The sequence below is a fragment of the Solanum dulcamara genome, chromosome 8 (genome assembly GCF_947179165.1).
Source record: "Solanum dulcamara chromosome 8, daSolDulc1.2, whole genome shotgun sequence".
NCBI lineage: Eukaryota > Viridiplantae > Streptophyta > Magnoliopsida > Solanales > Solanaceae > Solanum > Solanum dulcamara.
The window spans coordinates 74196716-74222090 of record NC_077244.1 but is presented as its reverse complement, the minus strand read 5'-3'; the positions used below and the strand labels follow the sequence as shown (position 1 = coordinate 74222090).

General features: G+C 34.8%; 1 protein-coding gene across 1 annotated transcript; it reads left to right on the top strand.

The window, feature by feature from the left end:
- The first annotated feature begins 897 nt into the window (after positions 1-897).
- Positions 898-25375, top strand: LOC129900652 (structural maintenance of chromosomes protein 3). The gene is made up of 31 exons (XM_055975666.1): positions 898-1003; positions 1271-1294; positions 1384-1426; positions 1555-1630; positions 1727-1765; positions 1846-1913; positions 2010-2081; positions 4182-4261; positions 4342-4420; positions 4485-4602; positions 4671-4846; positions 5580-5825; positions 5911-6032; positions 6442-6586; positions 15386-15558; positions 15665-15764; positions 16738-16874; positions 17005-17206; positions 18388-18475; positions 18560-18710; positions 19885-20035; positions 20115-20306; positions 20387-20570; positions 20648-20718; positions 20792-20943; positions 22337-22505; positions 22608-22754; positions 24167-24259; positions 24462-24636; positions 24731-24920; positions 25124-25375. The coding sequence occupies exons 3-30, from the start codon at positions 1412-1414 to the stop codon at positions 24913-24915; spliced, it is 3606 nt and encodes a 1201-aa protein (XP_055831641.1). The 5' UTR covers positions 898-1003; positions 1271-1294; positions 1384-1411; the 3' UTR covers positions 24916-24920; positions 25124-25375.

The window sequence follows — 25375 nt, the reverse complement described above, 5'->3', positions numbered from 1 at the left end:
CTTCACACATGATCTCCAGAAGAATGGTGATATTGATGTACAACAAGTTCGTTCTAGCGATAATCATGCAGATTTATTCACAAAAAATATCAAATAAAGTTTCCATCAAGGTAGTAAAATACGCGCTGCATTCTTTTTCCCGTAACTAAGGTTTTGTCCCACTGGTATTTCCTTGTAAGTTTTTTAATGAGGCAGCAATCAAGTCGTATTGCCATATGTGTACTATTTTTTCTTCATTAAGCTTTTTTTCACTGGGTTTTTCTCGTAAGATTTTAACGAGGCACAACATCTATGGGTGTTCAAAATTACTATGTATATTATTTCTTGTAATTTTTTTTAATTACACTTGAACATTCGGGGGGGGGGGGTTATTACGCAAGTGTATGTCTACTTGGGCAAATTGCCCACCTTTTCTTACCTATATAATGCCAACTTTGGCAACGAAAACAAGGAGACATAGACACAAATACAAGTTAATTTATTTTATAGAGCCCGTTTGAATGGGCTTTAAGTTGGTCAAAACCAACTTAAAGCCCCTTTTTAGGTTTTGGACGTGTTTGCCTAATGCTAATTTTAAGCAATAAAGTTCTTCAGTCAAAAATGAAAAGTTAGGATTCCTAATTTTTTTTTTCTAAGTACTTAAAGTCATTTTCTTTGACAATATAAATTACTTTTATATCCCTTATATTTTAAGTAAATTCCCAAAATACCCTTTTTATTCTTTTAAATCCTAAAATTCACATCATTTTCCTCATTTAAACACTTTTATCTAAACATCAACTCCTTATTTATAAAAATAACTTTCAACATTTCAAAATTCTAAAAGCACTTCGTAAATAAAAAAAAATACTTTTTTTTAAACCTATACAAACGGCTCATGATAGCTTTGTCAAATACAATTCTCTTCCCATTCCCTCCAAAGTCCAATTCACTTATATACCCCCGTCGTCCCAACCATACGCAGTTGCAGAACCTCCATTAACGACTTGCTCGCTCGCTCTCGGTAAGTTTTGTGAAGTTTCTTCCTTCTCATTTTCCATGTTCAATTTGCTTCAATTACTCAAATTCGCTTTCGTTTCAAAAACCCTAGCATCGAATTTCTGCTTAATAACTACTACTAGTTCGAATCTCTGTTTTGTCAAACCAGGAAGAGATACGCGCTTGAAATCACTTCAGAACGAGTTTATATCAAGGGAATTCTAGTTTAGGAATTTCATTTTATCAATTTTTTGCTGCTTCTCATAGTTTCGTATGTGAAACCCTTTGTCAGGTGATGCATGCTTTCTTCTTAGAAGTAATACGGGTAACCTTCAGCTCTGATTAGGTGATTGTTAAATTTTATTTTCTTAATTTTTTTTTCCTGGTTGCTGTTTGCTTCTGCAGAGATAGAGTAGTCAGGGACTCTTTCAACATGTATATAAAACAGGTAAGTAGAAGTCTATGATCCTAAATTATATGTCAACAGTTGTGTATATGTACTCATGTTCTCTGGATGCTGACTCTGCTAGGGTTTTTCTTAGTGATTTTCGTATTGGGGCATTTCTTCTGTTGTAGGTCATCATTGAAGGGTATAAGAGTTATCGGGAACAAGTAGCCACTGAAGATTTCAGTCCGAAAGTTAACTGTGTTGGTAATGTCACCTACGCCCTTGGTATTATTCATGAAGTTTAGTTGTGTTGCATTTTTTTTTTCAACTTAGAGATGTTTAAAATTTTCTGATGTGCAGTTGGTGCAAATGGATCTGGCAAGTCTAACTTTTTCCATGGTGAGTTAACCTGAAGTTTCCTGGCTCATAATTTGATGAGTACGCACTACTTTTGTTTATTTATTTATTATATTCTGCAGCAATCCGTTTTGTCGTAAGCGACCTCTTTCACAACCTGCGCAGTGAAGAAAGACAGGCTTTGCTTCATGTATGTTCAACATTTAATAATCTTTAGAAATTGAAGTAGTTCATGTCCTTTAATACGTATACAATGTTTGTGATATCTCCCCTTTTTTCCATACAGGAAGGAGCAGGTCATCAAGTGTTGTCTGCTTTTGTGGAAATTGTATTTGATAATTCAGACAATCGAATGCCGGTAAAGTGTTGAACTTGGTATACATACACCTTTATGTCATTTGTTCTGGACAAACAGTTCTGGCCTCGCCATATTTGCTGTCATTAGTTTCTAATCTGCAGTAGTTGGCTGATATATGGAGTATAATTTTGGCCACTTTCTGTTGCATTCCTTCGGCTAAAGTATGTAAAATCATTTGTGTGCAGGAATAGCCTGTGAACTTAAGATGTGATGGATTCTGTTGGTTCTTGAACTGTTTTTACTTGCTTGGTCAATTCTCTCAGTGAGCCCTTCTTTGTGACTCACAGTTCGCTTGCCTATCATATAGAAAAGAAAGGGTAAAGTACACAATGTATGAATATGATCTTGTATTCTCTAATATTCAAAAAACACTACTATTAACTTAAGCTCCGATGGTTAGCCAATTTTTTTTAAATTGAAATATATTTTCCCGTAAAGGAGAACATATCTCTTGAACAATGTTTGGTGTTTGATTGTGATTCTAATGGGTGGTGGACATTGAAGACATGTTTGTGGTTGAGCATGTGATTCCTCATTTGGTTCCTAAAATGTGTGGTTGGGGGGGGGGGTGTTATGAATATGTGGCTTAATAAATGTTTTATTAAAAGTGGCCACAATGTTTACGCATTGATAGGACCACATGCAAGTAAATATTGGTAAAGCGAGTTTTATAAGATAATGCATACTCATAAATGACTAAGTTCGTTTTACCTCATCAATGTATTTTCCTCCATTTAAGATAATTAGACACTGGTAGATAAAAAACAGAAAAATCTTTTTAAGAAATTATATATGATGCCCAACCAAAAAGTGATATGCCTTGTATTCACATTGGAGCTGGGCTCTGTTTTAGAAATAATATCCGGTGATGAATAATTTGGCCCTTATCTTAGACTCTATTTCCGTGAGCTAGGTCCTCGTAAATTGTCAGTTGGAAATTTGATTTTGGAAGATTACAGTTACCAGTTCCCAAAAAATTGAATTTTGGATGATTATTATGTGGTTTGTTTCCTATATAAAGGATTATGCATGGAATAGCCTTGGATTTGGAAGTTTTGGAGATTGAATGCTGCAACCTTCAGTCCCATCGGAAAAGGGAAACACGGGAACTGTTTCTAGCGGCTTTACACTTCGGCTATGATAGAAGAACAAGAAGGGGAAACTGTTTCTTCCCTGTTAAATTGAAAGGATAATTTATTGTCAAATGTTGGAGTTGTAATTTTTGTAAATTAGTTACTTCTGAACATTAAAGAAACATACTCTTGAGTAATAATTACTCAAAAAGAGCTACATGGAAGGTCTCTTATGTTCTCACCTCTAAAAAATGAGGACCGGTTTCCACTTTTGAGTAATTTAGGATCATGTCTTTGGTGTAGAAAGAAGCATAAAACGTTTCTATGGTTATTGGAACAGCTTGGTACTAAATTTTACCCCCTTAATTTATATTAAATGAATTATTTGAATCGTTGTAGCTAAAGGAATTGGAAAATAAAGCGTCTGCTCCTCCATTGTCCTTTAGCAGCTCAGGTTCAAATGACCTGCCCGTTGGATGGAGGTTATGTAAGCCTCTTTTTTTTTTTTTTTAATAATGGTATAGAATATATTTATTCAACTTTCGGTACCAAGTTGGTGCTGACAGGTTCGTAAGTCTGTTCTTGTATAGATTACAGAGCAAGAGATTCCAACAAGTCCATGTCATTAGACAACTCAGTGGCAAATATTCCTTTGTGCCAATAAACTATTCTTTTTATACATTTGAATTTAACAACAGTTACCCCCCCAACTTTCCTGAAAGCATTTTCTATTTCTTGCCAACCATATCCTCCATGCTATGCATATTGGAATCTTTAGTCCATATTTTATGCTTGCCAAATGCTAATTGTTTTGTTGGAGTTCTCTTATTTGTTATAGGCGGTATTATTGATCTGTTAATGGGCCCATATTTGTGTAAAATAATGAGAAGATTGGATAATTTCTGTTATGTCTTGAAACTCTATAGTTCCCGTGATTTTCCTTTAATGGAACAGGGATGAAAGGCATGTTATGATTGCTTCATTATTCCACTACTTGTGGATGTTGAAACAGTATACTTTTTGACAGGTTGATAAGGAGGAAGTGCGGCTGAGAAGAACAATCGGTCTCAAGAAGGATGAGTACTTCTTGGATGGAAAACATATCACGTAAGTATTTTAAGAGTGTTGTTCATCACTCCTTTGCCTCCACTGTCAGCTGCGTGATAGAATCTCTTTTTATGTTGCAGGAAGACAGAGGTCCAGAATTTGCTGGAAAGTGCTGGGTTCTCTCGGTCTAATCCCTATTATGTTGTGCAGCAGGGAAAGGTACGTTAATATTGTTTTTCTGCTTCTTGTTCATGTCTTATATTCTCCTCATTTTCTCTTGCAGATAGCATCATTGACATTAATGAAGGATTCGGAACGACTTGATCTGCTGAAGGAAATTGGAGGGACACGTGTTTATGAGGAGAGGCGTCGAGAAAGTTTAAAAATCATGCAGGAAACTGGCACGTTATTGTCGAAATTTATGCTTCTTGAATATCAATGTTGTGTTGCTAACATTTTTGATAATCAGGTAACAAGAGAAAGCAAATTATTCAAGTTGTACAATACTTGGACGAGAGATTGAATGAGCTTGAACAAGAGAAGGAGGAACTGAAACAATATCAACAGCTTGACAAGCAGCGTAAATCTCTGGAATACACGATTTATGACAAAGAACTTCATGATGCACGCCAGAAATTGAATGAGGTAAGTACTCCAATAACAGAGTTGAAAGATAACGCAAAAAAATGCTCTTAGAGTTCTAACGTTAGTGTTCTTTGAGTTTTCCTTGACTGTGTTTTAATTGTGAATCTTAATTACCTATTAATAAAATAAAATTTAAAAAAATTGTGTCATAGTTTTGAAAATGTTACACTTAGAATCCGAGATATTAAATATTGCTTCTAGTGCACGTATGATGAGAGTGAGCTAAGGCTGTGGTTTAATCTCATTAATTTCATGGACTTTTTCATTACACCTTTTATTAGGTGTTCATAAACCTAATCATTGTTGAAACTGTTCTTTAAGTATTCCTCCTATCATTTTATTCTAAATGCGAGGTCACCCATAATCTTTTTCTTTTAGATGCTTTTGAAGCTCCTTTCAATAGGACACAAATTTGTCAGTTTATTTGATGCTATTAACGTGGCTTGGGAGAACTGCTCTCTATTATATCTCGTCAAGGGGAACCTGAGTGTCCCATGATGGTGAATGCTCTTGTCAGTAATAACAGATCATATTCTAGATAATTGTGATACATGCAATGGCCTATTATGGGTCTTTTTATTTTGATGTGACCGTCTTCTGACACAGTTTCTTGGCTGCATTTACTTTGTTACCAGTCATAGGTTAATGCAGGACTTTGATTGGTTGTGATCTATCTGCCTACTTGGCTATGCAGAAATATAGCTTAATGTACAATTACTTTCATCAATTGCAGGTAGAAGAGGCTCGGAACAAAGTTGCCGAGAACTCTACTAAGATGTATGAGAGTGTGCTGGAGGCTCATGAAAAGTCCAAGGAGCTGGAGAAGTTGTCCAAAGATCTGACTAAAGAAATTCAAATTTTAAGCAAGGAGAAAGAAGCAGTAGAGAAACAGCGGACAGAGGCTATTAGAAAGCGAGCCAAGCTTGATCTTGATTACAAAGACCTTCAAGAGAAGATGTCCACAAATATTAAAGCTAAAGTAGTCTTTTATTGCATGAAAAATAATTGTTCTTCCCAATTGCAAGATATAATGTCAAATTAGCTATAAGGATTCTTTGATTCAGGATGATGCACAGAAACAACTCATGATTCTGGAGAGAGAAGTTCAAGAAACAAAGAATGCACTCAATGATATCAAGCCTTTGCATGAGAAACAAGTAAAAGAGGAGGAGGACATCACTAGAGGGTATGCCAATTGTATGAGGCACACTTTTGATCAAATTTCAGAAAAAACACTGACCTTTTATTTTCGCCACCAAAAAGAGTTTCCTTCCCCGAGCATATGAGATTTTAAGAAAGACATGTTTTATGTGTTGTGTGTTCCTTAAACTATTTCATCTAGGATAAAAAGAAAAATAACCAATGCCCGTTTGCTTATTTCTTTCTGGTTTCTTCTGATACATAACTTTGTACCTTTCTGGCTTAATGGCTGATGTTAATTTTCATATAGCTATATGTGAACCAGAGATGCAAGATATGTGGTCAAGTTGTTTCATAGTGTGTGATTGTGATTAGTCTTGTATTTTATTTCTGGTTTCTTATTTCCTATACACTGGTTGTTATTATAGATTTGACAATCCTGGTGTCTTGAATAGGATTATGGATCGTGAAAAGAGACTTAGCATTCTTTATCAGAAACAAGGCCGCGCCACCCAATTTGCGAGCAAAGCTGCTCGGGACAAATGGCTCCAGAAAGAAATTGATGAGTATGAGCGAGTTTTATCTTCAAATTTAATGCAGGTAATATTCCTTGTTAAATGGAGCTATTTTGTTGTTTTGTACTCTCTAAGCTTTTGATTTATGAATGGTTAAGGACTCTCCGTTACATGTTGTATATTAAGTGTCTTTTGCTTGGCTGTTCATCAATAGGGCAGAGAGAGGGAAAATTTCACAGTCAAGTTTACACTCTTTCCTCCTCTTTCGATAAGCTTTTCATAACCTAAACCCAACAACCCAGTCCACTTGCAGCTATGTTGATGAAAATGACTATAAGATTCTCTCGCTAGGAAGCTTTCAGTCCATCTTTTCCTGCCAGATAGCAAGTGATCTGATAGAAACTAAAGTTTATACGGGATAAAAGCATTAGAATATACAAAGAGAGACACAAGTATCTCGTATCTCTTAGAACAATAGAAAATACAAAGAGAGACAAGTATCTCGTATCTCTTAGAACAATCTTCTGCATATAAAAGATATATTACCCCCCCTACACATTACTGGATCTATTATTATATAATAGACAACTAAAATTACTTCATAACTACTTAGGATAAAGACAGATAACTTCTAGTAACCATAAAAGAACTGCCATAACTCCTAATAACAGTAAGAAACTACTCAATCCCTCATGTGTGAAACCTTCAGGAATTTGAGAAGATGCAAATCCTTATCTTCTCCTATCTTTCTTCACTTCTTCCTCCTTGAATAAGAATGAAAGATATGTGCCTTATCAGTACACCCCTCCCGGAAAGACGACTTGTCCTTAAGGCGAATATTAGGAAATTGTGCAGCTAACAAAGACTTTTGGTCATATGACTGAAGATGTAAAACGGCAGCATCACCAACATTAGAAGAAAGGTCTATGTGCTTATAATCTGCTTGTGCTTTCATCCTTGATTGGGCCTTCAAAATTGTCAGCATAGCATTTCTAGTCAGCATCTGTTCTTCAAGTTCTGATTGGAAAGACGTTGTGAGTGTTTTTTGAGGAACACCTTGCAGTTTATAAGTTTTCCCATTCAATTGAAAGATTAAGAACATCTCATTCCGATTGGCTTGTATTGTGTTCAGGGATGCTAGCCATTGTATACCCAACACCATGTCTGCACCACCAAGGGAAAAAGGGAAGAAATCGTGCTTTATGACCAAGTTAGAAACCTCTTCTGAAAGGTCATGACAAACTTTATTGTATTTGATAATTTCACCATTGCCTATCTGGACACCGAACGTAGGAATATATTGAACTGCCAATCCAAGTTTCTTGACAATTTCTTCTGCTATAAAATTATGCGTCGAACCACTGTCCACCAATATCAACACTTTACGTCCTCAAAGAGTGCCTTGAAGCTTCAAAGTTGAAGCAGATTCTTTGCCCAAAATTGCATGAAAAGTGATTTTCCCCCAAATCAGTAGGGGGTATGTCTTCATTTTGATTACCTTCAACACTTTGCACATCGTTCTCCTCTTGCATTAACTCCAAATGTGCAAATATCCTAGGTTTGCAGCGATGACCAGGGGCAAACCTGTCTCCACAATGATAACATAGGCCTTTTTCTCGCCGAATTTGTTGTTCAGAATTCAGCGGGCGAGTGTTTGGAAGTGATGGATGTTGAAAAGGGTGTGTAACTGGTTGACAGGATGATTGAAAATTAAAGGACTCTCGAGTTGCTGGAGAAGAATTTCCAATTGATGAAGGTTGTGTTACTGAAGGCCAAGCGGTACCTTACCGGACTGATTTGGTCCCTGTTTTCCTTCATATTCTAAGGCCAGGCTCATTGCCTTATACACAGATCAAGTCTTGTGAATCCTCACATCCACACGAAGGTCTTCTTTGAGCCCACTAAGGAAAACTCCAAGCAAACAGTGCTCTGGCCAATTTTGTACACGTGCTGCTCGTTTTGCAAAACCCTGCCTATACTCGAACTCTAATCCAGTCTGTTGGATGCCACATAGATGTTCTTTTGGATTTTGAGACTCAGCGGGTCCGTAATTTTCTTGCAGTACTTTCACCAACTCATCCCAATAATAAATGGTTCTTTCACTATTGATTCAAGCAAAAAGATCCAATGCATCTCCTTCTAAAGACATTGAAGCCACATTAACCTTGCAATCATCAGGTGTTTTATAATATTGGAAGTACTTCTCTGCTTTTAGAATCCAACCTCGAGGATCTCCTCCCTCATACTTCAGAAATTCCATCTTTGTGTGCGAACGCCGATATGTTTCTTGATGCCTCCAAGTGCTATCAACCTCACCCTCTTCCAGTAAAATTTTAGATTTTCCATGCTGATTTTGGCTGTTTTGTGCTTTTAAAGCAACCACATCAACAACCAAAGTGTCTATGGCTCCCAATTTTGCTGCTATAGTGGTCAATTGTTGGCCGATTTGATCAGGAGTAGACATGATAGGTTCGCTGTAGGAAGCGTTGGTTCGTGTGTTAACTGTGGCAGATCTTACTGCTGTGATACCAATGATAGAAACTGAAGTTTATACTGGATAAAAGCAATAGAAAATACAAAGAGAGACACAAGTATCTCGTATCTCTTAGAACAATAGAAAATATAAAGAGAGACAAGTATCTCGTATCTCTTAGAACAATCTTCTGCATATAAAAGATATATTACCCCCTACACATTACTGGATCTATTATTATATAATAAACAACTAAAATTACTTCATAACTACTTAGGATAAAGACAAATAACTTTTAGTAACCATAAAGAACTGCCATAACTCCTAATAACAGTAAGAAATTGCTCAATCCCCCCATGTGAAACCTTTAGGAATTTGAGAAGATGCAAATCATTATCTTCTCCTATCTTTCTTCGCTTCGTCCTCCTTGAATAAGTATGGAAGATATGTGCATTATCACGATCACTCAAAAATGAGCACTAACTAAAAGCAGCCCCAACAAACTAGACGCACGCATCAAGGTATTCTGCCAACGGCGAAGGCGATCGCTTAGGACCACTACTTGAGCACAATTCACTTATCTATTGAAAAGTACCATCCAAACGGTAAACCATTAGGGAATATGACTATTTATAATGAGATGTTAGGTGTATTAGAAAAAACTCAATTTATTGTGAGATGTTATGAGTAGTAGAAAAGACTCACTTTATTGCCTCTAGAGTCTTGTGTGATAAAAAGGTATCACTTAAACTCAAAGTGGAGTGCTGACCAATCAAAAACTCTCATGTTTAGAAAATGTATGTTGTGGAGATGAGAATGTTGAGGTGGATATGTGGTCATACTAGGAGTGATAAGATGAGAAATGAGGATATTCGGATGAAGGTGAGATGGAGGTGAGAGTGGCCTTCGTGGTGGACAAGTTGAGGGAAGCGAGACTGAGATGGTTTGAACATATGTGCAGAGAAGATATGTAGACGCACCAGTGACGAGGTGCAAGAGGTTGGTTATAGAGGGTACAAGACGAGGCAGAAATAGGCCGAAGAAGTTTTGTGAAGAGGTGATAAGATAGGATATGACACAACTTCAGGTTACAGAGAACATTACCTAAATAGGAAGGTGCGGGGAGGACACATATTTGGGTAGAAAGTTAGTAGTTAGTGTAGTGTTGGCTTGCTTAGGTTGGTTGGCGTTTGCCATTGTAATTGTTGTATTATTGTAGCTTTCGTTTTTTAATATTTATCATTGTTTTCAATGATCTATTCTAGCATGTTGTTGATTGTGTTTCGATTATCGCACTATTTTGTTGTTATTTTTGCTTTCTTCTGGTAGACTTTGCAGTGTTTCCTTATTTACCTACTATATTTTTTTCACTGTCTCCTTCTTTGTATCTGGATTTGGTACACTTGAGCTGAGGGACTTTTGAAAACCTCTCCACCTCCACGAGATAGTGGTAAGGTCTACATTCATTCAGCCTTCCCTAGACCCTACTTGTGGAATTTCACTGGGCATGTTGTTGTATGTTATGAGTAGTTGAAAAAACTCAATTTATTATAAGATGTTGGTAGTAGTAGAAAAGACCCAATTTATGAGATGTTTTTACTTTTTAAACAAAAATATTATTGAAATTTTACTATTTAATATCTAATCAATTAGTTTAGATTATATTAAATAGTAAAAGTTCTGTTATAGAACTTTTTAATCAATCATGTGTTTAATATCCAAAAGAGAGGAGATAGAAAAGGTGATGTGGAAATGTGACCACCACTTTGATGAAGATCATAGATAGATTTAACAGAACTTCTTCTTGTATCATAATAGCCGAACACAAGTTCATCAAGATGATGAAGAAAGTTTGATGGCAATGTCAGATTAGTTTGGTACAAGATCGTCAAGATGAAGAAGAAATTTTAATGGCGGTGGAAGTTTCATCAAGAGAGATGGTTAGATTAGTTTGATAAACCAGAAGTTTGAATGATTTACAATAGATTAGATTGCTTATTTTAGTATTTTCAATTAGTTATTTCTTTGAATACAAAATACGTACCCCCAAGAACAAAGCTATATTTAGAGGTTTTACACTTTGTGTATTAAAGGCAACAAAACATGGTCTTCAACTGATTATTTTGTTACTAAGATAAAACTTATTGGAATATATATATATATATATATATATATACCTTTTAAATATACAATCTATCAATATATATTATAATTGTGGTCTATATCATGATGATGTGGTATAATTATTTGGAATTGTTTTTCTCTGTTTTGGCCTTTTTTCATCCTTTCTTTTTTCACTCAATTCACTCCAATTTATTATTCCAATTAATCTTACTTCAAAGGCCACAAAGTCATGAAAGCAAAATAATAATGAAACGGCAATAACAATTATTAACGAAAATAATTGTGGACTATTGAAAGTGTTTCTATTATTTATTTTTGGCATTTTATATTTCTTATTAGGTATACTTTTTCTCCTTCTAAAAAGCAAAATGTATATGTTTTCTATTTATTTTTGGAATTTTATTTTTCTTATTAAGTATATGTTTTTTCCTCCCAAAAAGCATAATACATATGTTTTCTATTTATTTTTGGCTTTTTATTTTTATTTTTCATATATATAGTAAATTTAGACATTTGAATAGGTTATGACCTCTCTTAGTTCATCATTGGTATTCTAATATTTCTCTAAATATTAGCTGAAAAACCATACTAATGAATCCATAATTGTCCACATTCATTGCTCAATTAAAAAGGAAAGGCACTTTAAGAATATTAACTATTTCAAAATCATAAACCATCAAGAATCCAGAGCCTTTTTGCGAGCTTGTAACTTTTCTACCATTTCCTTCACAATTTACTTGATCAGAAAACATCAACAAATTACTGCAATTTTTCCCCACATAGTACTGAAGTATTTATTTGGAATGGATTCAACGAACAAAGATACACAAAGCTTGACACATGCCTATATGTGAGTCTTTATCTTCTAATAAATGGTTTGTGCATAGAAAGAATTATAGCCAACAGTACCCTTTGGGGTTGGCCCAGTGGTTTGGGCTTGAGATTTCCATGTTGGAGGTTTCAAGTTCGAAATCCCTTGTCAGTGAAAGCAAGAGGTTTACCTTCTGGGTCGAGCTTGTCGCATCGGGCTTGCCTAGTGCGGGTTACCTCTCTTGTGTGGTTTGCGAGCTATTGCATAGAAGTGGGGATTTTACCCTATGCGCACCCAAATGATAGCGGCTACGGGATTTTCTTGTCATAAAAAAAAAGAATTATAGCCAACAATACATCTTATATAAACATGGAGACAACAATGTAGAGTTTCGATAAGCTCTAATTGCATTTTTTGTGGAGTGATTAATTTGAAAATTATATCCTAAAATATTTATGATCTAAATATGGAGGCAATAGAGCTTGGTATATCTTAGCATGGCGAAGCCGGGAGCTAGCTTTGTATGCGATCCTCTGTTTATCCTTTTTAGTGATTTCTATCTAAATTTTGTAACCCATAAATAAGCTCTGTATGTATCAAATTTTTAATTGAAAAATAATTTCCTAATCTGTATCTAAATCACAATTATGTTGTTGGAGAGCAACTTCTATTTTACTTGGAATTTGGGAAATATTAATTATGAGGTTCCTAAGAGAGAAAAAATATTATAGAGCACTTTCATCTTTTTATTTCATTGTATTTTAGGTGTAATTTAGAGCTAAATAAAGGTTTCGAGAATCAAGCTTTGTTGATTTATTTTATATCATATTATTTGTTTGTTGTCTTTTGGTTACTTGAGGATATGTGTACCTAAAAAAAAACACTAAATTGAGGATGCACTTGTAATGTGATTTCTTATTTGGGAAATATTAATTATGAGGTTCCTAAGAGAGAAAAATATTATAGAGCACTTTCATCTTTTTATTTCATTGTATTTTAGGTGTAATTTAGAGCTAAATAAAGGTTTCGAGAATCAAGCTTTGTTGATTTTTTTTATATCATATTATTTGTTTGTTGTCTTTTGGTTACTTGAGGATATGTGTACCCAAAAAAAAACACTAAATTGAGGATGCACTTGTAATGTGATTTCTTATGCATTATAGTTTTACATAATTATCTAATATTTAGGAACTCACATTTCTTATCTCTAATCTATTTATCTATCTATCTATTGAATAATATAATTTTGATCGTAAGAAATTGAAGCACGTGATCGTATATTATTTTCTTCTTTACTCTTACTTTCTCATTTTATTAATTTCAAATCCCAATTATTTAAAATATAACAACTTGACTTTCCACCTTCCACTATAATTGTTAGGAGTGATATCTATTAAATGTTAAATTTTTTATTTTTAGCATCAAGCCCTTTCCATATCCTAATATTTAATTTGTGAATTTATCATACTTAAAAGCAATTATATATTTTTTTTCTTCAAGATCTCAGGAGTTATGAAGATAAATAAAATAGTTTAGTCGTATAACATCTACGGATTTATTCAATCCCAAGGAAAATAATTTGCAAGAAGCATGAACATTAAGAAGAAAAATAATAAGAAACATCAAGAGATATATGCGTGTTCTTCGTAAAGTGAAGACTACTCTAGATGGTGAATAACGACGACTGACATATAAAGATTCTTTTGTGAATTTGTAGATTCAAAATTTCAATGCAATATCGTCAAGTTATTCTGTTCCCTTTTTTTAATCGATATAAAATCTTAGGTTTCTGGAAACGCTTGGTTTCTCAATGAGGATGCTTGAATTTTTTTATGTTGAGATAAATAAAAAATAAAAATTTGCATGTTTTGATGTTCAATGAAAATTTAAGGATGTCTTTTGATTTTCCAAAATCCAATTTTTAGTTATTTTTAATATTCAATAATCAGTTTTTTTCATATTTAATGAGGTTTTTTTCGATTTTCGTGACTGCGCAAAGTGCGGAGAAGTTTACTAGTTATAGCAAAAGTGGATGTCTTAACTTCAAGTTAGATGCCACCAACAATTAATTATTTAACATGCTTGGTCTTTGAAAGCAAGAGTATGTGCTGCTAGGAATTTTATATACTAAGGAGCTGGCTGAAGTAACTATTTTCCATCCATAAAAGCTTTATAAACTTCCACGACTTTCTTCATTTCTGTTATTTCTTTCTCTATATTGCTTTGAACTTTTCTTTGTTTGAGCTGAGGGTATATCCGAAACAACCTCTCTACCTCCAAGGTGGTAGTAAGGTTTGCGTACACTTTACCCTCCCCATACCCCACTTTGTGGGAATACACTGGGTATGTTGTTGTTGTAAGAGCTTAAGAACTTCACATGAAGTGAGACTCATAATGGCATGATTCAGCAGGCAAAGTTTCCTGCATATGCAGACAAAGATGATATTTTTTTTTGTTGAGAATAAAGTCTCTGTGATACCATTGTTAGAATCAGCTACAGAGACCATAGAATGTTCTTTATGTATAACCTGAATAATATAGGTGATTGTAGAATCTGCCATTCAAAGAGCTGCTGTAACAAATTTATCCATGCAAGTTTTACACAGGAACAGCTTTTGGCTTCTTTTTCTGCTTGACAGCTGCGACATTCGACTATCTATTGGTTCTAGACCTGCAGATGATAAATTCAGGCAGATTCAATTTCTAGATATCTTCTTTTTATGCTTAGCATAGTAGTTCTTGATAAAAAGCTTAGCACAATAGATTTCTTCCAAAATATCTAAATATTCTTGCCTTTTACTTAAAAAGGGGAAAAAGCAAATTCTTTAGCCAAAAATTAGGAATTGTTCATAATAGGCTGATATCTCTTTCAGATTAATCTAACAGGCTAGTTCATAGTCTCGTTATTCTTCTCTATTCATAGGCGTAGTAGTGCATTACGATCTCTTGCGCTTTGACTTCTGATTTCTGTTATTATTTATTACTTTCTATGCTTTGATTACTCTATTTTACCTGTGACGCTTTCATTATTTATTTAATCGTTATTTGTTATTTGTATTTATGTATTTGTATTTATTTGTTATCTATTCGTTATTTGTTTGTTGGTTTTCTTACAAAGCTTTTAATTTTCTATTCTTATCTAACATTTTTTTATGCATTTATGCTTTTACTGAGCCGAGGGTCTCCAGGAAACAGCCGTCCTACCTTGGTAGGAGTAAGGTCTGCGTACATTTTACCCTCCCCAGACCCCATGTTGTGGGATTTCACTGGGTTGTTGTTGTTGTTGTATTAATATCTAACAGGCGGCTTTTCTAAGTTCCCTTTCATCTTTTTACTTGTCATGTTTTTGTTTGTCTCTGTTTTCTCGTTAAATTAGAATCTTCATGTTAACTACAAAACTGAGGAAGAGATAAGTACTCTTTAGCATCACTATGGTTCTCTACTTGATTGTCTTAATTCCTTTGTTTCTATCCCAGGAGAAAAAGCTTCAAGATGAAATTGATCAGCTCAAAAAAGACATGAGAGATCAAGATGATATAATCAAAGTTCGTAAAGTTGAAGTGGACAAAAAAGAATCCCTCATATCTGGTTATCGAAATGCTTATAATCAGTATAAAGTGGATAGAGACAAGCTGCATGATGAGCGGAAGTATGATTATTTTCAGTTATCTTAGGCATCTATAAGTGTTTTTCGAGCAATATTAGTTATCTAGAGATATCTGAACTCTGCAATTTCGTATTTGTGTTCATCCCAGGTCTCTGTGGACAAAGGAGACTGAGCTGAATACTGAAATTGAACGGCTCAAGGCTGAAGTTGTGAAGGCAGAGAAAAGCCTAGATCATGCAACTCCTGGGGTGAGTAACTGGTTTAACATTTCATCTATGTAACATTCCTGGGCTATATTGTTCCAACTTTAACAGCTTGGTACTTTTCTTATTTCCCTTGATTTCATCAATGATAGTAATCTGGTCTTCTAATATTTAACAACTGATTGCCAAATGGCCTGGTATGAAGTCTATGTGATTTTGTTTATTCAACTTTTTGTTGGTTAGTTTTGGTTCTTTGAATTGCTCCTGTTATCAGTAGGTGTTATCATAAATGCATGTAATAGGCATTATGTATTCACCGGGGAGTATGGTCCAGTGAAATCCCTTGGTTTTTTGACTCTTGTGCCTAAACCAGTTCGAAATGCTTGTTATCACAAGTTGAGGTAGTCGAAGAATTAAAATTTTCTGGAGCGAAAGAAATCAAAGATCCTAGGAACTGTGATGTATAAGTAAAATATTGGTATTTTGTGTCACACCCACAAGACCTATTCATGGGAGACGAGCTAAGTCTAATATTATATAATGTCTATTATTAGGTTAAGAGATAAGATCACCGGAAAGAACTTACCCATGTGGTACCATATGTACAACTACAATAAGAGTTAACATAGAAATAGGGAATGTACAAAAGAACAAAAAACTGTGATAGGCCAAATTAGCCCGGAAAATGGATAGGCTCTTAAGTCTCTTCTATATTATTCTAAGTGAACTCAAAGACTAAACCTTTTGAGATGTTTCAGTTTTGACTTTCAGAATTAGGGGTCTTCTCATTTTCAAAGCATCTTACAATTATTTCTATCATGATATTGTCTGAGACAGCATTCCCATGTTTGTCCCTGGTTGTTAGATCTTTATTCCGAGGGAAGAGGGAATAGAAGACAAAACTGGGATGGATGATTAACATGTCATTTCTATATTCTAACTTACCCGAAATGACATGTATTTCTGCACAATAAATATGCTGGATTTCTCATTCTACTTATTTTTTTGAAATTCTCAGGATATCAGAAGGGGTCTGAATTCAGTAAGGAGGATTTGCAGAGAGTATGAAATCTCTGGAGTATTTGGACCAATTTTTGAGTTGCTTGAATGTGACGATAAGTTTTTTACAGCTGTTGAAGTTACTGCTGGAAACAGGTACTGATCAAAGTTATGCCAAGGACAAGAAGCTGTTGATTATTGTCTTATGCAGCTTGTCAAGCTACAACACTGCTTTGCATCTGTTCGGTGCTTATATTGACATGACTTGCTCTCTCTGTCTTTGCAGCTTATTCCATGTGGTGGTTGATAATGATGAAACATCAACTAAAATTATTAGACACCTCAATGCACAAAAAGGTGGACGAGTTACGTTTATTCCATTGAACAGGGTTAAAAAACCACATGTTAATTATCCACAGGGCTCTGATGTGATTCCACTTCTGAAGAAATTGAGATTTTCTGATTCATATTGTAGGGCATTTGAGCAGGTCTGTAATTTTAGTTTCACTTAGTATTGCAATATTCTCAATCACTTCAGTCATGACCTAACCAGCCTTTTGTGGCTGGTCCATTGGGGCTTTCGTTGTAGATTTTCACTTGCCTAATCTGTTTAGAATCAGAACAATTTAAATTTTTGTTCATACACAGATTACAGATATAGGGGTCGTTTGGTAGAGTGTATAAAAATAATGTTAAATAGAGTGTATTAGTAATACTTGCATTAGTAATGCTAGCATTAGTTATGCTTTCATTATTTCTTATACACCATTTGGTTTGATGTATTAGAAATAACAAGTCTTGCATAATTTTTATTAGAAAATGGTTGTTTACAAAAATATCCTTCACTCTTTTTCTTTCTACACTTTTTTTCACAAGGTTCTTTGCTAAGACATCACAATAGAGTTCTTTGCTAAAATGTTATAAGCTCTTTTTTTTTCCCCAAAATAAAATTAAATTTTAGTTGTTACTATTGGTTCAGAATATTTTTATGAAAAATTGGCAAAGAGTTTTTTTATCAAACTTATCGTCACAATAGTAAACATTTTGATTGCGCTATCATCATCAATAAACTGTGTTGAAATTAGGTCCACAAAAAAAAAATCAACTCACTCTTGATTTTCCATTGACAAAGTATGGAGAAGACAAAAAGGTTTATCAATAGTCAACACGGTGGAGTATTGGGAAATGTTTTAAAAAGGTTTTGAGGGTATTTTTGTCATTTGCTAATCTAATGCAAGTGTTAAAATGCCTTGCATTACTAATACCTAAAAATCCATGATATTAGTAATGCAAGCTTTAATACACAATAGAGTGTATAACTAAGCATTAGTTATACATGCAATGAAAAAGTGTACCAAACAAGGTACTACTAATACACAGACTTGATGCATGCATTATTTTTGCTAACACACTCTACCAAACGCGACCCCATATAGTTTTCTGTTAGATCTTTATATGCTTCATTTATGATCAGAAAAAAGGAAAAAATTAAGTTGTGGCTGTCTTTTTTCTTCTCTACTCTTTTAACTGAAAGTTTGACTGGATTGTGGAGTAACCATCTCGGTTCAATTTGTATTTTTGTTCTTTTAGTTTAGTATATGCAGCAAAGCTGTTACTACTTTTCACGCCTATTATTCCAGTCATGAGTTTATATATTTATCTCTGCTAGGTGTTTGCAAGAACTGTAATTTGTCGAAATCTGGATGTTGCCACTAGGGTTGCTCGTACTGATGGGCTTGACTGTATCACTCTGGAAGGTTTGTTCTTGAGCCACTTTATTCTGACAACTTTGATTGGTTTTTAGTTGCATTAGCCTGATCTGACCTGACTTGTTTTTGCAGGTGACCAAGTTAGTAAAAAAGGTGGCATGACTGGTGGATTTTATGATCATAGACGCTCAAAATTGAGGTTTATGAGCACCATCAAACAGAATACAGTGTCCATCAACCTGAAGGAGCGGGAGCTTGAGGAAGTTAGATATAAACTTCAAGATATCCTTACTGGCTTTCTTTGTATCTTATCATTGTCCAGTACCCTTTTTACTTTGGTGTGCTATTCTTTTTGATCCTTGCTAATACTATTGCTGAGGGTAATTCCCTAGACTTCCGAACACACTTCACTCATTTCGTGCTGGACATCACGCATCTTTGACTACGTTACAAGACCAGTGGTTTCTAGCAACTGTGAAACTTTAGCTAACTAGTACTCCCTGTGAAACTTTTACTCGCTAATGTTATAATTGCATGTGTGTTTTTTCCTCATCATTTTAATTTGCTAAAGGGGCTTACAGTGCACGAAGTGCTCCTTGTCTAGTGAGAGGTGGGAGTATATGTACAGCCTTCCCCTTCCTTTTGTGCAAGAGAGGCTGTTTCCATGCCTCAAACATGTGACCTCCAACTTGTAAGTTCATCGAGGAAGCAACTCTGCTGTCGCGCCATTGTCTATTCACTTTCATGTGAATTTGATTCTGTGTATAAATGAGTTACGTGCATTTAGTTAAATTGTTTGAATAATTTTAAGATATCCTACTTGTGGGCTTCTAGGTGGACTGTGGAACACAACTTATGAATGCTATTTATTTGAAATATACAGACAGACGTTCCAAAATACCAGAGTTAGTGCTTTATAAGTTGGATTAACAGTGTGAATATACTTTCAGGTTGGCATCCAGTCTGCCTTGTTAATCAAATCAGTCTTCTGGTTTTTAAGGCACCACAAAAAGTTAAGGACTGGGAGGTAGGCTGGAAAATCTGAAATGGCAAAAACTTATCCAAGGCAGCCTGCGTGTTGCATGATCTCTATTAACTAATACAATTTGAACACAAGTCTACTCACTTGAGCTTTGAATGTATTAAATCAATTAATGGGGCACTGAGATTATGGAACTTCAATATGTACAAAACTAATAGTATACAATTCCGGGGTTTTCTTTTATAATAAATTGGAGTAAAAATTCCCTTCTGTGTTTTATTCAACATGCATCGCTTATTTCCTTTCACTCTTGAAAGTATTGCCAACAATTTTTGTGTGGATTAGAAAGTTACAGGCAACAACAAGGTCATATAATTTCTCCTTTCTTGGTGTCATGGGCTTTATTTATCCAGTGTTCTAAGGATGTTTAATATATACCTTTCACCTTTTATGCTTTCACTTAGCTTTTCCCACAGATAGACCAGAAAATTAATGAACTTGTGGCTGAGCAGCAGAAAAATGATGCTGGCCTGGGTCACGACAAGTCTGAGTTAGAACAGCTTAAACAAGACATTGGTAATGCTGAAAGACAGAGACAATCCATCATAAAAGCTCTTCAAAAGAAGGTGCCTCCTGTTGAAAAACTTTTGGATCTCTTGCCACTATTGTGTTTCTTCTACAATTAGAGACTGTCAATATGTGCAGGAGAAACTGCTTGGTAATATTCTGAGTCAAATAGATCAGCTCAGAGCTAATATAGCTATGAAACAAGATGAAATGGGAACAGACCTTGTTGATCATTTAACGCCGGAAGAACGAGATTCTTTGTCACGTTTGAACCCTGAAATCACGGCTCTGAAGGAGCAGCTGATTGTGTGCAGGGCAAATCGGATAGAGGTTTGTTGATGTCAAGATTACTTAAGTCAGTATATGACATTGATACAAATTTATTTCTCACTTTCTATTGGCTTTTGTAGACTGAAACTAGAAAAGAGGAGCTTGAGATGAATCTGTCAACAAATCTTGAAAGACGAAAACAAGAGTTGATGGCAATGAATTCTTCTGTTGATGTTGATATGCTACAGGCTGAAGTTGAGAGCAAGAATCAGGAACTTAAGGATGCGGACTCACTAGTTGACCATGTGACTAAAGAGCTTACAAGTGAGTCATTATTTGAATTTGAAGCTTTTGGTATCATATACATTCAACATTTTTAATACAAAAGATGGCCTGCACAGGGGTTTCTCGAAGTATAGATGAACGAAACAAGAGGCTCAAGCAGATCAAACAGGAAAAGGATAATCTGAAGGCAAATATTCTTTATTCTATTTCAACTTCACATGGCCTGTTTAGTTTTGTGCTAATACATAATTTTGTTACAGGCTCTTGAAGATAAGTATCAGAATACACTTCAGGATGAAGCAAGAGAACTGGAACAACTACTAAGTAGACGGAACACCTATCTTGCCAAGCAAGAAGAGTACTCTAAGAAAATTCGGGAACTGGGTCCTTTATCTTCTGATGCCTTTGAGACGTATTGCTCTTCCCTAAATATGCATATATCCTTTTCGGCATTTAAATATGGAGAACTCTATTTTGCTTTCATTTTCTTTTGTTGTTTATCTTGGTAGAACTTTCTGTGCTAGAAGTCACAAACATGCAGATAAAAATACAACTGTGAGTGACTATAATGATCATAAACTCTGTTTAAACAGTGAAATTGTAAGGTGAAGAGGACCCTTGACGGTATGCCCGTTAGGTATTCAACTAAATCTAATCAATGAAGGAACAGTGATACATATTGGAAAAAATTACACAGTAATATTTTCTTTTAATATTCTCTAGAAAATGGGTTGGAGCTTAAGTTGTTCCATATGTTTGGTTTGTTTGGGTGAGCTTCCATGGGATGTTAGAAACTTAGAATAAGACCTAATGACTAAATTGCCTTGTTTAAGTATAGTAGACATCCCCCTTGATAACTGAATGCAAGCGAGGCTGGACCTAGATTCGCGTATGTTCTTTTTGCATGTAGAAGAGCCTTTAAGACAAATAACTTAATTAGAAGGTATTGTCTCATGAGTGCTTCAAATCATTGTTCATCAAAACATTGTAAACTGTCATATGAGTCCAGTTTGAACTTGTTCAAGTGTTTGCATGTGGTTAAAATGATGCATTAATTAATTCACGTCATAGAAGTGAACTCTCTCTTATTCTTGCAGCAGAATGTTGAAATTCAAGTATATACATATTTTGATACATCTGAGTGCCATTTGAAGCTATATAATTGACGAAGATAGGGAATCTTGTAAAATTGATGGTTGTTGAAAGTGAGGCGATAATTTGGCATCCGTATGACTGAGGAAAATGTCTAGGTTGCTGTCTTATCTTAAAATTCAGAGAATAACATTTGTTTCCATCTCTTTCTCTATGTAGTTTGGTCTTGTTCATACTTGTGTGTTGCTGCATTTCATTACTCAAGAGTAAGACAGTAAGCTATCATCCTATATCTGCTTGTTAGAATTACATTTCTTTTAGTCCTTTTTAATGTATATGCTTCATGACAGGAATAACTTCTAGACCTGTATCTTTTCCTTGTTGCCTTCTACCCCTTCTAAAAAGTTTAGGAAGGAAAAGGTGGAGATACTCTAAAGCATGCCTTATAGTATAAACCTGTGTTCAAGTGTTCAGTTGTTTAAATATGTGCACATTATAAACCTTTTGACCTCTAAAATCTTATTTTAGACTAGGAACAAATTCTTTTTTTTAAAAAAAAGAGGTGGTGATATGTATACATGCAATATTACCTTAGACAGGTGCATTTGCTTTTGTTCTTCTGACATAATGGTTGGAACTGCTTAATTGCTAGTTGAGGGTGTTTGTAAATGTAAAATTAACGCCATTATTTTGGTGATTAATATAAATTCTAGGTACAAAAGAAGGAACGTAAAAGAATTATATAAGATGCTGCACAAGTGTAACGAGCAGCTACAACAGTTCAGCCATGTAAACAAAAAGGCACTTGATCAATATGTAAATTTTACCGAGCAAAGAGAAGAACTCCAAAGAAGGCAAGCTGAACTGGATGCTGGGGATGAGGTATATAAAACGTGTATTTCGTGGATTTGAACTTGTGTATTTTTGTTTTGATAGCAATTTTGAGTTTGGCTTCCTTCATTTGTGTTGCATTAATCTTCTCAGAAAATCAAGGAACTTATATCTGTTTTGGATATGAGGAAAGATGAATCTATTGAGCGCACGTTCAAGGGCGTGGCTAAACATTTCCGTGAAGTATTCTCTCAGCTTGTACAAGGAGGTCATGGGTTCTTAGTTATGATGAAGAAAAAGGTTTGTTTTGTTTGTCACATAGCATATTATGTGTCTATTCCATTGGGCTGTCTCTTGCTCATTTTCGTACTTCCTCTTGTTCTGTTCGGAGTTCTCATTATGGTACACTAGCAATAAACAGATCCCCCATGTGCATATGACAAGTCTCATGGAAATTAAACCATATTTTATACAAATGAGTTATTCTAAAAGTCATGTAGATATGTTTAAACAAAGTGCAAATGTAGACTTTAAGAATTTTAAATTTTGGAAATAAAAATGTCTTAGTGAGAGTAATCAATATGGTTACATATGGCCAACTGCCTCTCCACAGTGGAAGGTATATTATATTGTGAGTATAATGACAACCATTTGCTTTTTCTTTGAAACTTGTCACAGAATTTGACTGATGTAAGTGAGCTAAAGAAACAGAAACTCAATAGACGGTGCTCAATAAATTATTTGAAGAGGAAAAACTTGAAAAACAATAAACTAATAGAATTGGCTATATAAGAAAGTGAAATTATTTTCAGTAAATTACATATAGCAAGAACTTAAACTTCAAAGGAAGAATCCAATAATTTATCCAATGAAAAATGGAGAGAGTAAGAGGCTATAATAAATAGAGTAGCACTTAAACACAGTGACAGACATAACTGTATTGTGTAATAGTTGTACGAGTGTTGGTATTCCTGATTCTTAACCTTCTTGCTGTAATTTCTAAGTATTTATGCCAGTGCAATATACGCTTTTGGATTACGTACCTGTGGCTTGTTTATTCCTCATTTTCAATGACTTTTTAGGGCTAATGGCATTTCTTGTTCTCGCTTTCTAATTTCTTTTTAAAATCATTGAAGTTCTACCATTATAAAATGGGTGATGGAATATTTGTTTGCCGCCTCTTTATTTCCTGTTTTGTTTGAAAGCTAAAAACATGACATAACATTTCTATAGACAGATTATGAGGGTTTCTAAGGCAGTGTAATGACAATCAATAAAGTTGCTTAGGCCTCTGATTAACAAGGAACCTGTTCTTAGATCATTTTTAATCTTTATCTCAATAATAGACTTTAAAACGATTATACATGATATAAACATAACTTGAACAACCTGATGCCTCTTTCAAAGTGTTAGGTGCTTGATTTTTGAGAATATTGCAGGATAAAGTCAAGAAAACTCAATTGATGGTCCCAGAAACATCTGTGTATTATTAACCTGTAGGCGTCCTTTAATAGTATTGCATATATCATTGTCCCTAAGCAATACTAAGCTGATACATACTTGGCTAGTTATCGTCATCAGACTGCACATGTATAAAATAGTAGTTTACACATTTTCTTTTGTATGGATGAACTTCTGGAAGTGCATGGGTCTGTGTAAGTTGGCTTTCTTGAATGATGAGGATCACTAGAGTCTTGTGTTGTTGCTTCTAGGATGGTGAGGAAGATGACAATGATCCTGATGATGATGAGCCGCGTGCTGATGTAGAGGGAAGAGTTGAGAAATATATTGGTGTGAAAGTGAAGGCATGTATTTCTTACCATTTTATCTTCTGCTGTTTGTGATCATCTCATGATTATTGAATTCTATTTTGGAGCAATAGTTCTAATAATCGCACAAAAAAATAGTCATGGAAGTTTTGTGCTGTTTACACAATTATTTTCAAATTGCATCTTTTGAGCTAATTTTCAATTGGTACTTTAATTGAATTTAATGTTCTTACAATAGGTGTCATTCACCGGACAAGGAGAAACACAGTCAATGAAACAGTTATCAGGGGGCCAGAAAACTGTGGTAGCGCTGGCACTTATATTTGCCATACAAAGATGTGATCCTGCCCCATTTTATCTTTTTGATGAGATAGATGCAGCACTAGATCCTCAGTACAGAACGGCTGTGGGTAGTATCCTAGAGTTGAAATTATTTCCTGTATTCCTTCTTCTCCCCCTACTGTCTCCATGTATACCTCCTAGTTTCCTTTGACTGTAATTTGCTAGATATGGTTCGTGATTTGGCAGACAGGGGTAGCACACAATTTATCACGACAACATTTCGCCCAGAGCTTGTGAAAGTGGCTGATAAGATATATAGTGTGAGCCACAAAAATAGAGTTAGCAAGGTCACTGTTGTGTCCAGGGAAGGAGCCTTAGATTTTATTGAGCAGGATCAATCACATAATTGATTGAGGTGAGCATTATTCCTTTTCACAGTTTTCCCTCTACTCTGAGGTTGACCGACCAGAATCAACAACATTCCAAATTCCTGAAAAAAAAAACTAGTACTACGAAATTGAAAAGTAAGAAGAGTGGTTTTTATTTGTGTTTAGTTAAGCTATTGAATTTGTTTTTTGATTAATCATTTAATTGGCTTTAATTTGTTTTCTGGTAAAGTGGCACAGGAGGTGTGGATGGCAGGTGAGGAAGCTTTTCTGCTACTGCGCTGCTTGTAATTGCTGATACTTTGTTGTGGGATATGCTGAATCGTCGGTTTTGTGGAATACTGATGCTAACTTTAATGAGTAATGGGTGTTGATCATTTCTGTAAATGTTGTCGACTTTATTGATGTAACGTTTACTTCATACAATGATACAACCACACTTGTGTAATATATATGAACAGTGATGGCTTTGATTATTCATCTA

Bases quoted from the DNA above. Each gene is read 5' to 3' on its own strand.
- LOC129900652 (XM_055975666.1), top strand. The intron at 1,631-1,726 runs GTAATGTCACCT...TCTGATGTGCAG, and splicing joins TCCGAAAGTTAACTGTGTTG to TTGGTGCAAATGGATCTGGC. The intron at 18,476-18,559 runs GTTTGTTCTTGA...TTGTTTTTGCAG, and splicing joins TGACTGTATCACTCTGGAAG to GTGACCAAGTTAGTAAAAAA.